The 12,587-nt window shown below is 42.5% G+C and overlaps 1 protein-coding gene across 26 annotated transcripts in view; it reads right to left on the reverse strand.

Annotated features, from left to right (window-relative positions):
* Window positions 1-12,587, reverse strand: part of KLC1 (kinesin light chain 1) — a 66,228-nt gene that overhangs the window by 10,803 nt on the left and 42,838 nt on the right. For 7 of the 26 annotated variants that reach the window (XR_015556036.1, XM_014790573.2, XM_004434291.3 and 4 more), the window contains 2 exons: window positions 9,423-9,584; window positions 1,457-1,587 (listed from right to left, as the gene is read on the reverse strand). Coding sequence is in view for 21 of the 26 variants with exons in the window: in XM_014790573.2 (XP_014646059.1) it covers window positions 1,457-1,587; window positions 9,423-9,584 (293 nt within the window). In the remaining 5 variants the exon portion in view is untranslated. Of the gene's footprint in view, window positions 1-1,455; window positions 1,588-2,451; window positions 3,046-3,749; window positions 3,801-9,422; window positions 9,585-12,587 lie in introns of those variants that run through there. The other 19 variants (XR_015556040.1, XR_015556038.1, XM_004434295.3 and 16 more) reach the window with 11 other exon arrangements.

A 12,587-nucleotide genomic window follows, 5' to 3' on the forward strand; every position in this document is an offset into this window, starting at 1 on the left:
AGAGCCCTTTATTCCAGAGGCAGTTCAGAACCTGCTTCCCCAAATAAGTGTTCACTTGTCTCATCACAGGCACTCTGGTGCTCTCCAGACAGCAGCATGGCAGTCTGCTGCGAAGCCCCACACACTTCCAAGCCCAGACTGGCCTCAAACGCTGCATCTTCCAGGTGGTTTTCACAACAAATGTCTACGGAACTCATAAAACTCCCTCTACAGAAACACGCTTGTAAACATTTTTGAGAAGCAAGGCAACAGCCACTTACGAAAACCAAATCACTCCTTTTGTCTCAAAAGCCATCAAGAAACGTCTTCATCCACAAGCAGAGAGATGTCTAGGGGGCACAGAGCTAAGAGCAGGCCTGGGCCTCTGCTCCCTCACTGCACCCTGGGGCCTGCTCCCCCAGCTGAGGGGGGGACTGGGTGACAGCAGGGATCCCCAGGAGTTAGACCCTGACTGACAGTGAGAGGAATGAGAGTGGACATACCTCAAAATAGCAAAGGAAACAACTGAAAAGACATAAACTTTAATATTTCCAGTATATTGTCCAAAGGAAGTTGGTCTCACAGTGCTGAGACATTAGAATTCTTACCCACAGAACTTAAAGTGGAATCACTTGTAAAATACAGTTTTACTGAGAATCAATCTTTAAAGAGTAGGTACCATTTAGGAAGTTAGAGTTTCACAGAACAGCTAACAAAACACTGCTTCTGTGAGAAAGCATCCAAAAACAGGTGGTTATTTATACCAGAAATAACCCACGTACTGGGGCAATTTGTTAACACACTAACAGAGAAGTACAAAGAACCCCACACCTCCAATACACCTTATAAAAACAGAGTATCTCAGAACCAAATTTCTTTGACAACTTAAATGTTATTGCTCAAAAGACTCTAAGACCCATGACTGAATCTTTTCTAAACACACAGAAAATCTAAAGTTTTTTAAATCTCCTGAAAAAAACTCCTTATAATAAAGTCTTGAAATTGTGATCCTTCTATTTAAAACCATTTTTCTCCCTATATTAATATTTATGAGTTTAATATAGTTGTAGCTAGCATTTATTCTAAAAGAAGTAATTTTAAAGGATTTAAACTAATGCTAATTTAAGAAATAAATAATGCATATCTAGAGTAAACAAGTTAATATGCTCAATGTTTTAATATTATATTCCCACTTTTCACTTCTAAGGTTTTCTTTGAACATGTAACAAAACCAAAGAATTCCATAAATTTCTTTTAAAGGCATCAGCCCTTTTAGTCTCTAAACAGGAAGTTTCACAATTATTTCTCAATCTATCCTGGGGGAAGATTGAAACTACTAAACTTTTCCATTGCTAAAATATGGGAAATATGTTGGAATGTTTTTTCTGAAGTCTGTGGGTGAGAATGCTGTGCTTGGAGGAGAAATGGCCGTTAGACACTGAGCGGCAGGACGGTCAGCAGGGCTGGAGATAATTACCCAGGGTTCTTTGGCTCACTCTCTCGTGAACTTCCTCCCTTCAGCTTCCTAACCAGCTTCTCACTGCTGCGTCTAATTGAAGCCCGGAGTTTGCTAAAGGAACCACTGCGTTTTAAAGATCCAGTGCCATCCTGAAAAAAACGTGAACAAATGTGAAGGTGCAGGTGGTTGTTCCCCACAACCCCCCAAGAGGCAAAGCTGAATGAAAACAAGAATTTACATCACAGTTGACCTGCTTGTCTGTGACTTGCTGGTAATATGATTCCTACAGAAATTACCAATTTGCCATGTATGTAAATACACTTCAAATATAAATCTACCCATTTTAAATTTCATTAAAGATAATCCAATGATCATGAAAACCTTTGAACATGAAGCAGCTCACTCAAACAAAAGTTATAACGTCCCCAAAGGAAAATTAATTATATTGCTGTTCTGAAACAAAAGATAACACACAAAAAAAATCTCAAGAAAATTAAGGCAGCGTCTAGGACTCTCACCAGTCAGACCCCACGTTTAGTGAGCACGGAAGTGTCTGGTCCACGTAACAGTACGGGCCCAGAACATTCAGATCTGACAGGCAACTTCCTTTTAACAACTTCATCTAAATGCAATACTTAGACATACTGTTTCTTTAGGAAATTTTAAAGAACAGTTTTACTAATGTTGATTATAAATATGGTTAGAAAATCAAATAAAATGCTCATTCTATACAAATAACTAAAAACCCTCACACACCTTACAGGAAGCAAGTAAAAGAGTGCCCAGCTTTCATAATCACTGATTCAGACATTAATAAGTGAAACATTTGGCAGTATCCAGATATGAAAATCAAAAACACAGAGTGAAAAAAATGTGTTTATAGCAACTTTTATTCTCAGAATGAATCACTTAGTAAGATTAACAGTAGCCCTGTTCCTTCTAGAAGCTATGCAATGCTGCATTCCATGGAAAGAGTGAGAAGTTCTACTAAGCAGACAGACACCAAGACACAGGTCAGTTAGAGTGAGTTTATTAGAAGTTAGAAAGACACAAATACACAAATCACTGAACACTTAAGATTAGTAGAGAAAAGCAGAATTGCCAAAATTTCACACAAAGACTACACAGCAAATGCTACTTGAGTGTGATCCTAAGGGGAGAGCCCAGAGCCCCGGTTGGTCCCACCAGATCTCTGAGTACAATGGGAGCAGCACATGCCCTACTCTTACAGCCTAGCTAGTGTCAACAGTCACCGTCATGCCACTGCAATAACACCTGTGGAGCATTTTTAACTACCTTTTATCAAAGTGAACAGCTAATCACTCAATTTTTAAACTCATGTATTACACAGTAAATGGTTTTTATTAATACAGCTTATAATATTACTAAGTACATATCTGGCAAAGCTACATGTATACAGAGATAAGGAACCCCCCAAAAGGACAGCAGCACCGAAAGGAATGGCCAGTCACAGAGAGGTGTAGCTCTGACAAGAATCCTAGGGGATTGCTAAACACAGCAGTCAGCACTGGAGAGAGAAGTAAAGCTGGAGGAGGTGCCGCCCGTCATGCAGGAGACAGTGTGAGTGTCACACAAGGCAGCTAGGCCTGTTAGACAGAAACGGAGAGAGCCCACATGAAACTGCTGTGAGAAAAGAGGCAATTTTCCACTTAGCACAGCCTGGCTTACAGTATTTCTAGGTCACAAAATCTTAGCAGCATTTTTAATTGCTTTAGTTTTTGGGATTACCTTCTGTCTGCTTCTATCAGCCCAGTATAAAACAGGTCCTAGACCTTAGGTTATGTTTTACATAACCTAGTTATGCCTACCCATCATCAAAATAAAATTCAGCATTTTTAGAGCACGGATCAGCACTGTGCTAGGACTCTCCTTGATACTTACTAGAAAAAGGTTTTCAAGTAATCGTACATAAAGGAGATTCCACAGTGAAAACCACTGACAGTGACCAAAGGAGAAGCTACACACAGGAGAGAGCATATTCATTTAAGCTTTAGCTTCAACAGAAATCCCTTTATATCCCTAAACTATAAAGTTCTCTCCGAAATCAGGTAGGACTTTCTCTTAAAAACACTAACATCTTAGACATTTCAGAAACTTTAAGAAACCACTGACTTTAAAAGTCTATAGCACATTTTAAACATGCAGTTGATAATCCAAAATAAAATTAATTATAGAAAATGGATTTCCACAGGCAGCAATGCATCCTGGGTCCTGGCAGATTGGAAACCCGACGGTCTCGTACCGAAGCCCCAGACAGCGGGGACCTGAGCCCCTGCCCGTTCTGACTCACCATGGGACGCTGAGCAAGTCATTTAACCAGCCCGAGCTTCATTTTTCTCATCTTTAAAACGGAAAAATAAAACTTGTTACCAACTCCCCACAAATGTTGGGAGGACAAGAAAACATAAGTTCTTGCTGCTCTTCAGAAAAAGGATGTTAAAATGTTAATATAATTCCATAAATAGTACTACTCCTGCTGTTCACTTCAAACTTCAGTGCTACACTAGAGTTATGTATAATATTCCTGTATTAGACACTCAGCAGAATATGGAAGGGTAATTTCACTCAAATTCCTAAAGTATTTCATGTTAAAGACACACACACACACACACACACACACACACACACACTCCCACTCTCCACCCCGCGCCCCCGCCACCGCTGGCTGCTGGCTGGGATCTGAGCAGCACCCGACTCCCACCCTCCTTACACTCACCACCTTAGACCCTGTCCCATGAGAACCAGCGGGAAGGACTGCTGTAGACCTGCACCGAACTGAGGCGGGTTTCTCTTCATTGTGGGCTTGAGGGTTTGGAAGATTTCACTACATTCTAATGCTTTCAAAAAGTATAAAGTCTACTTCTTTATAATGCCATGAAAGAATATTTACATCAAAAATGCGAGTTGCTGAACAGAAATGAATGGTATGATGTATTGGTTAAGAAATAAATAGTTATAATTATTATCTATGGATTTCAGGTGATTTGGAGTTTTAATTTTTTTGGTATATTCTAGTTGTCTTTAGGAAGACAACTATGTTAGGAATTATGTTAGGAAACATTAATGTTTGGAAATTATGTTAGGAAAAATTAATCTATTTCTAATTAACAGTTTATCCCATTCCCCAGTAACCCTGGGTAAGAGTTTAGAGTATTAAAATCTTTTAGAAATATTAACACGGGGAGCAGTGTGAAAAGAATAAGGAGGTGGGTGGAGCTGCTTCTAAGGACCCCCGTAGAGAACTAGCAACCCAAAAACAGAAAGGGCAGCACAGACAGAAGACTGACTTCAGGACCTCAGGTTCCATGTGGAATGCAAGATGTGCGATGTTTCCTGGTGGTCTAGTAGGTCTGCTGTAAATACAATTACCAATAATGGGGCAGCCCAGAGGCTCCCACACATCATGGTGGGGACCTAGGTGCTGGTGAGTAACACACGTGGGCCTCACAGTTAACACAAAGCCACGTGGTCAGAGGGTAAAGGGAATCCTGTTTTATCCAGACAGGATTCCTTTGCACACACAGCACCTGTGTTTTTAGAAGTAGGACCATAAAAGAAACAATTCAGACTTATCTTGACAGTGACTTTTAGATCTACACACTTCATACAAAAGTAACTCGAAGAAGTTACTTTTCAAGTACTTTAATCACAATATTTATGGTACATACTTAAAGAACAGAATTGTACTTCCCTAAACAAATTATCTACCCTGTCAAGAACTGGGTCAAAAAAAGAAGATCTGGGTCCAAAAACTTCATATGGATTACTAGCATATGTCCAGTAACTTTACTTCTCTTTTATTTTAATAGCACGTAATTCAGTTCTGTGCTGACCCAGACTTTCAGTATCTACGGGAAGCAATTATTATAACCTAGTGTGCCTTATCTTTGATCATATTGCCCTTTGTTTTAAATGTTATTTCTGAACACTGAGAAAAATTACACCTAATATCCTGTGTAAACGGTTGTGAGAATTGAGTCAAGCTGTCGTGTCTGTTCCCTGCCATCTCATCTGCTGGACATGCACCTGACCAACAGAGCAACACAATGCCTTTCCCTAGGGTAGCAGTTTTCAAACTTTTTAAAGAGCACTGAGGGGCCGGCCCCGTGGCTTAGCGGCTAAGAGCGCACGCTCCGCTGCTGGCAGCCCAGGTTCGGATCCCGGGTGCACACTGCCGCACTGCTTGTCCAGCCATGCTGAGGCGGTGTCCCACATACAGCAACTAGAAGGATGTGCAACTATGACATACAACTATCTACTGGGGCTTTGGGGAGAAAAAGGGAAAAAAAAAAGGAGGATTGGCAATAGATGTTAGCTCAGGGCCAGTCTTGCTCAGCAAAAAGAGGAGGATTGGCACGGATGTTAGCTCAGGGTTAATCTCCCTCACAAAGAAAAAACAAACAGATAAAGAGCACTGCAATCCTTTACTAAAAAATTAAAATGTGGGGCCAGCCCGGTGGCGCAGCAGTTAAGTGCACGCGCTCCGCTGCGGCAGCCCAGGGTTCACAGGTTCTGATCCCCGGCGCGCACCAACGCACCGCTTGTCAAGCCACGCTGTGGCAGCGTCTCATATAAAGTAGAGGAAGATGGGCACAGATGTTAGCCTAGGGCCCATCTTCCTCAGCAAAAAAAGAGGAGGACTGGCATCGGATGTTAGCTCAGGGCTAATCTTCCTCATCAAAAAAAAAATTAAAATGTAATACAGAACCCCAATATAAAATAAAATCTAAATGGTATTTTTTCATTATAAACGTATAAGTTCTTATGACAATAAACTAATAAGAGCAATGAAATTACCTTTATAAAATTTACAATTTGAAATATGAAGTTACAAATGACAGGTCTAGTCTTAACATCTACCTCAACTCTCAGTTTATTTCTTTTTTTTTGCTGGGGAAGATTCACCTGAGCTAACACCTGTGCCAGTCTTCCTCTATTTTGTATGCGGGTCGCCGCCAGAGCATGGCTGACAAGTGGTGTAGGTCCACGCCCGGGATCTGAACCCTTGAACCTGCGAACCCGGGCCACAGAAGCGGAGCACACCAACTTAACCACTACGCCACGGGGCTGGCCCCTCTAATATTTTATCCTGGTTGCATAACATTAAGAAACTCTTGGGCCAGCCCCATGGCTTAGCGGTTAAGTGCACGCACTCCGCTACTGGCGGCCCGGGTTCGGATCCCGGGCTCGCACCAATGCACCGCTTCTCTGGCCACGATGAGGCCGCATCCCATGTACAGCAACTAGAAGGATGTGCAGCTATGACATACAACTATCTACTGGGGCTTTGGGGGAAAAAATAAATAAATAAAATTATAAAAAAAAAAAAAGAAACTCTTGACGCACACAGATAAGTGGTTGCGAACGGTAACAGTTCTTAAAGCGTTTGCCTTGTAAACTCAGGGAAATCTTCACTCACACAGAGACAGGATTAGACGCTTTATTCTCACACCTGGACAAAGACTAACGTGGGGACTGCAGCGTGTTAACATCTAAATCAAAGGTGATGCTTGAAACGGGCTCTTTTGGTTGCATATAACTATACTTCAATGAAGTTGATTTAAAAAAACACCTAAGGGGCTGGCCCCGTGGCGTAGTGGTTAAGTTTGGCATGCTCTGCTTTCAGCGGCCTGGCTTTGAGGGTTCGGATCTCAGGCACGGAGCTACACCACTTGTCAGCGATGCTGTGGCAGGGACCCACAGACAAAATAGAGGAAGACTGGCACAGATGTTAGCTCAGGCCTAATCTTCCTCAAAAAAGAAAAAAGAGAAAGATTGGCAACAGATGTTAGCTCAAGGCAAATCTTCCACAGCAAAAAAAAAAAAAACAAAAAACAAAAAAAACACCTAAGTGTGCATACTGCTTTTATTGCCTCCTCTTAAATACCAAAAGTATGCTTTGAAAATAAAACTCAAATTAAACGTTGGGAGAGCTCAGCACTACCTTCTCAGAACCTCAGGCTTCAGGGAAACCAGTCTGGGAGCCACAGCCTTCCCGTGAATTCAGGTGATGTGGGCTGAGTCTGAGCAGTAGCCTTAGGTGACCAGCGGTGAGAGCACCAGCCCTCACCTGCTGCACCCTGGTTAATCCAGGCAGTTCTCTATTTACTCACTGCTTTATGTAAGACTCCATTTGAAGAAAGGGCTCCTTCCGCTGCTCAAAGCGAGTTTAGGAACCACTGCACTGGATGACCTAAGATCTAGATTCTTTCAGTCAGTAGACTCCACAGCTGATGGATGTGCCCTGGGGTGGATTTTGTCAAAGACGGAAAGCTGCTTGTGTCTTAAAAGTCGAGTAAAAAGCTGTCCAAAGCCCAGTGTGTGACCGTCCTAAGTGACAGCATGTCCAAAGTGCGAAAGATGTGAAGTGACAGGCGTTGGAGCAAGCACGCACTCACAGGAGTGACGGCTTCCACCTGCTGCATCTGTACTTCTTGCCTGACCGGGCGCTGCCCACCAGCCCCTGAACGGTGGAATGAAAGCAGCTCCCCGTATCCCTGAGGCTCAGTCTTGAAGACAGTAACAGAACCCTGGGTTGTCAATAATTTTAGTATCATATGACTTCATAGGAAGATCGACCTAGAAATACTGTCTCAAGAGAAAGTTCCTCCAGAACTTCATTCGAGAGTATCAAAATCTGCACCCTGGCTTCTACAGACAAAAGAAGGGACCTGGCCCTCCACATAAAGCATGCGGGACAACAGCAACCACGGGGAGAGTACAGTACACAGTGTGGGCCGCACGTGGACAAGAGCAGGGACCGTCATCATCGTTTTTGTCTGGGACGACTGCCCAACAGGGGGAATGGTCAAAGCAGATGCTGATTGGTTGTCTTGGCACAGGAAAAACCAAAGCAAGGGAGCCGCCAGATAAAGACAGTCAACAAGACTTTCTCCCTGATATGTTGGCCACTAGCACAAAATGTCTATTTAGATGCTAATCCTTACCAAAGTGCTACAGCTATAGGAAATCCCAAAAATAAAGAGATTCAAAAAGACAGATTATAAGAAAGCCCAAAACTACTACTTGGCAAGACATCTGCACAATTACAACTAATCAAACTGCACTACTGTGACTTCAAAAAACAGTGAGAGTGCACCGGGACCCGCTCCAGCTAATCCTGTGCTCAACCCTCCCTGAAGAAAGCAAAATTCCAAAGATACCAGCTCAATGTACAAAAAAGTTACCCTTATGTTAAAAAAATTCACAAGAAAGAAAATGTCCAGAAGGCCACAGGCTCTCTGGCAACCACTGGATAAACAGCAGTGGTCTGAGAGGCAAACCAGGGAAACTCAGAGGCAGAGCCTGGCCAGGGGTTGACAGGTCACAAACACAGGCACATGTTCTGGTCCGAACCTCTGGCAGGTAACTGTGAAGAGCAATAGCCCACAGGACCCCTCAGTGGAGACGTGACGTTCAGGACTGAGGTGGGACACCACCCTACTGTCCCTGCTCTTGACCTGTTCTTTCTAAAGAGAAGTTCTGCTTGAAACATCATTTCCCTTTAAGGCACTCAAATTAATTCTAACAAAATCTACAGTAGCCTGATGAGTGAAATTAGGAGCACTGGAGTTAGCAATGAATATGGGTAAGTTAAAAAAGCGAGTTAGTTATCTGCCACACTAATCCTAATATTAAAATAAAATCAGATTATGGATTATGCTTTAAATAACCAGGACACTCAATCAGCATTTAAGTGCTCAAAGTTAAGCCAAACAGTTTTCATGGGTTCCTAAAAAGAAGAAAATTACCACTTCAAAGAAATAACAGACTTCAGTATTAGGAGGAGATAAGAACTTACAAAAAGCTTAATTGGTACTTAATTTGAGAAAAGTAGAATGTCTAGCACAAGAGACAGGGGAAGCCACGGGAAAGCACTCCCGGTAGGAGACGGGCCCCCGCCGCTGCCCGCAGACAGACAAGCCCCTGCCTGAGCGCGCTGGCAACTGTGTACTGTACTTACCCCGTTCCACTCTACGCTCATACTCACTTCCTCCCCTCCATCAGGGCCACTCTCGTACTTGACCACGTCCACGTTGAGGCTCTCTCGGCTTCTCCTCTTCTCCATGTTCTCAGGGTCATTCAGCACTTCAGCTACTCTCTGTTTGTGAACATTGTCAAGACCCTGTGAGCCACGCAGGGGGAAAAGGGTTTGATCCATTAGCACTTAAGTTGTATCAGTGATTTCTAAGATAGCTAAACTTCACTAGAAAGAAAACAGTTCGTAAACATTTGAGAGAAAAAATCAGAACAGTGATTCTCAGGAATATACATTTGAGACTTCTGCCGTACATAAACTTTACTTCAAATGTAAAAAACCCATAAACAAATATTGAGCTCCAGTTAATGATTTGCTCGCTTAAGTATTCAGAGAGAAGTGTACTAATGTATATAGATTTGAAATGCTTCCAAAAAAAAAAAAAAGGATTGATGGATGGATAGACGGGAGAGATGTGCTCAACTATAATGTTCACGATAGCATCTACGTGGCAGGGACACAGGTCTAAAATTCTTTCAACTTCTCTATATGTTTGGAAAGTTTCATCATATGCTGGGAAAATGCCCAGTTTTTAACCCTTGAACACTAAGTCTCTTGTGCTTCTTGCCTCCATAATAAGTACATGATTGAAAACTCATGGATTACTTTATTCTCAGCACAAGATAACTGAAAACTAGCCACTAATTTACAAAAGGCACTTTAAGAGTAAGCTTTCACACTTTTAGGAAGTGATAAGCAGCAACAAGCACTCACCTTATTTTTTCAATGATTATTCATACATATTTGAGTTAAAAATAACTGGATTAAAACCCAACAGGTATTGTTCTCCATGTGTATTTCCATACCACCTGATGACCAGGATGCAACATGTTTTATGTTCTACATGGGATTCAATCCAAACAGCTCATGCAAATACTGCACCTTTGCTGACTTCACAGGTTCCTCCTCAGGAGACGCAAATCGCAGACAGACAGTGTGTTGCTGTGACTTTCACAGCAAAGCCAAGCAGGAGGGGACCATTCTCAGTAAAGAACTAGCAATCTCCTTCTTGAAACTTCTGAAACTCCTGCCTCTCAAGACTCTGCTCATTTGATAAACATTATCTGGCACTTTAAAACAAAGCCTGGATTGCTGATACCACTCCTGACGACGACAGGTCACAGCACTCTAGAGCTAGAATGAGCACTGCAGACCATCTAAGCCACCCTCCATTCCCAGGGGTGGCACAGACGGCACAGCCTGTGCTGGAATCCCATGCAGCCCACATAGCCAGACCCCAGCCAGGGCTCTGGACCCCATGTCACAAAGCTCCACGCAGCAGCCCTTCAGAGTCAGAAGACCCAGGAAGGATGACAGGACTTCAGAAAGGGCTTCTCCAGGGGCAGGGGCTGGGAGAACACACCATCGACAATATCTCTACTGGGTCCTCTCTAATCACTCTGCACAGACTTTTTTGAAAGAAAAAAATTGTAAGGTATATATGGGTAATTTTATTTTATTTATTTATTTTTTAATAATTTTATTTATTTATTTTTTCCCCCAAAGCCCCAGTAGATAGTTGTATGTCACAGCTGCACATCGTTCTAGTTGCTGTATGTGGGGCGCGGCCCCAGCATGGCTGGAGAAGCAGTGCGTCGGTGCGCGCCCGGGATCCGCACCCAGGCCGCCAGCAGCAGAGCGCGAGCACTTAACCGCTAAGCCACGGGGCCGGCCCATATATGGGTAATTTTAATCCCAGCCAAAAAGTGGCCATAAACCAACAATCACACAATAGCCTACATATATACCATTCAGGGGGAAAAAACCCACACCTGCCCCTCCAAGCCTAAAAATATAAAACAAAACCAAAACTGTCATCTCTATATATACACATATACACATATATAGTAATACATTGACTCCTTACTCTAAAGACTGGCAATTAAATGGCAAGAATTAAGACTTTTTCCTGTCCTTTTTCAGCATAACTAAAATAACTCAGTTGATGAAGGAAAGTGCTTCAGTAGTTCATAATTTTTTATCGCCAAATACCATTCCAATATATGGATCCACCATGACCTGTTTATCCATTCACCCTATGATGGACACGCGGGTTGTTTCTACATTTATAGACTACTGTAACGCTGCCATGAACATATGTGTACAAGGACAGTCAACTCTCATTATTTACAGATGTCATATTTGCGAACTCAGCTACCTGCCACAATGTATTTGTAATCCCAAAATCAACATTCGCAGTGCTTTCAGTTATTCGTAAACATGCACAGAGTGGCGGAAAATTTGAGGTACTCAATGTGTACTTCCCCAGCTAAGACTGAACAAGGTGACACTCTGCTTTGTTTCATCTCTTACTGTAAACAACTGTCCTTCTCCCAGTCTAAATTATTTAGTGCCACACTTTCCACACTTTTGTGCTTTTTTGTTGGCGACTTTGCTGTTTAAAATGGCCCCAAGCCTGGTGCTGCAGCGATGGCCAACGTTCCCGAACACAGGAAGGCTGGGCTGGGCCTCATGGAGAAAACAGCTGTGTCAGGTGAGCCTCCTTTAGGCGTGAGCGGGAGGCTGCTGGCTGTGAATTCGATGTTAAGGAATCAACAGTATATACTAAATAAGGTGTCTTTAAACAGAAACACACATAAAACAAGGTTATGTATTGACCAGTTGATGTAAATGTGACCAGAGGCTGGCAGGAACTTAACTGTGTATTTTCCCCTACAAGCAGTGGTTCAGTATTTGCTAATTCAGTGTTCACAGAGACTTACAGAACATAACTACTATGAATAACAAGAATCAACTGTATTTGTTTGAACACTTGTGCTCAATTCTTTTGGGTATATACCCAGGAGTTGAATTGCTGGGCCATACAGTAATTCTGTGTTTAACTTTTTGATGAACCATCAAACTGTTTTCCACAGTGGCTGCGTCATTTTACAACCCCACCAGCAGTGCATGAGGGTCCGAATTCCTACACTTCCTTCTCAACATTTGTTATTTGCTGTCTGTTTTGCTTTTCTGATTCTAGCTATCCTAGCGGGTGTGAAGTGGTATCTCACTTGTGGTTTGGATTTGCAGTCCCCTAATGACTAATGATGTGGAGTCTGTTCATGTGCTTGTTGGCATGCATGTATC

Source organism: Ceratotherium simum, chromosome 24 (genome assembly GCF_057802395.1).
Source record: "Ceratotherium simum simum isolate JZ-2026a chromosome 24, ASM5780239v1, whole genome shotgun sequence".
In the NCBI taxonomy this organism is placed as follows: Eukaryota; Metazoa; Chordata; class Mammalia; order Perissodactyla; family Rhinocerotidae; genus Ceratotherium; species Ceratotherium simum.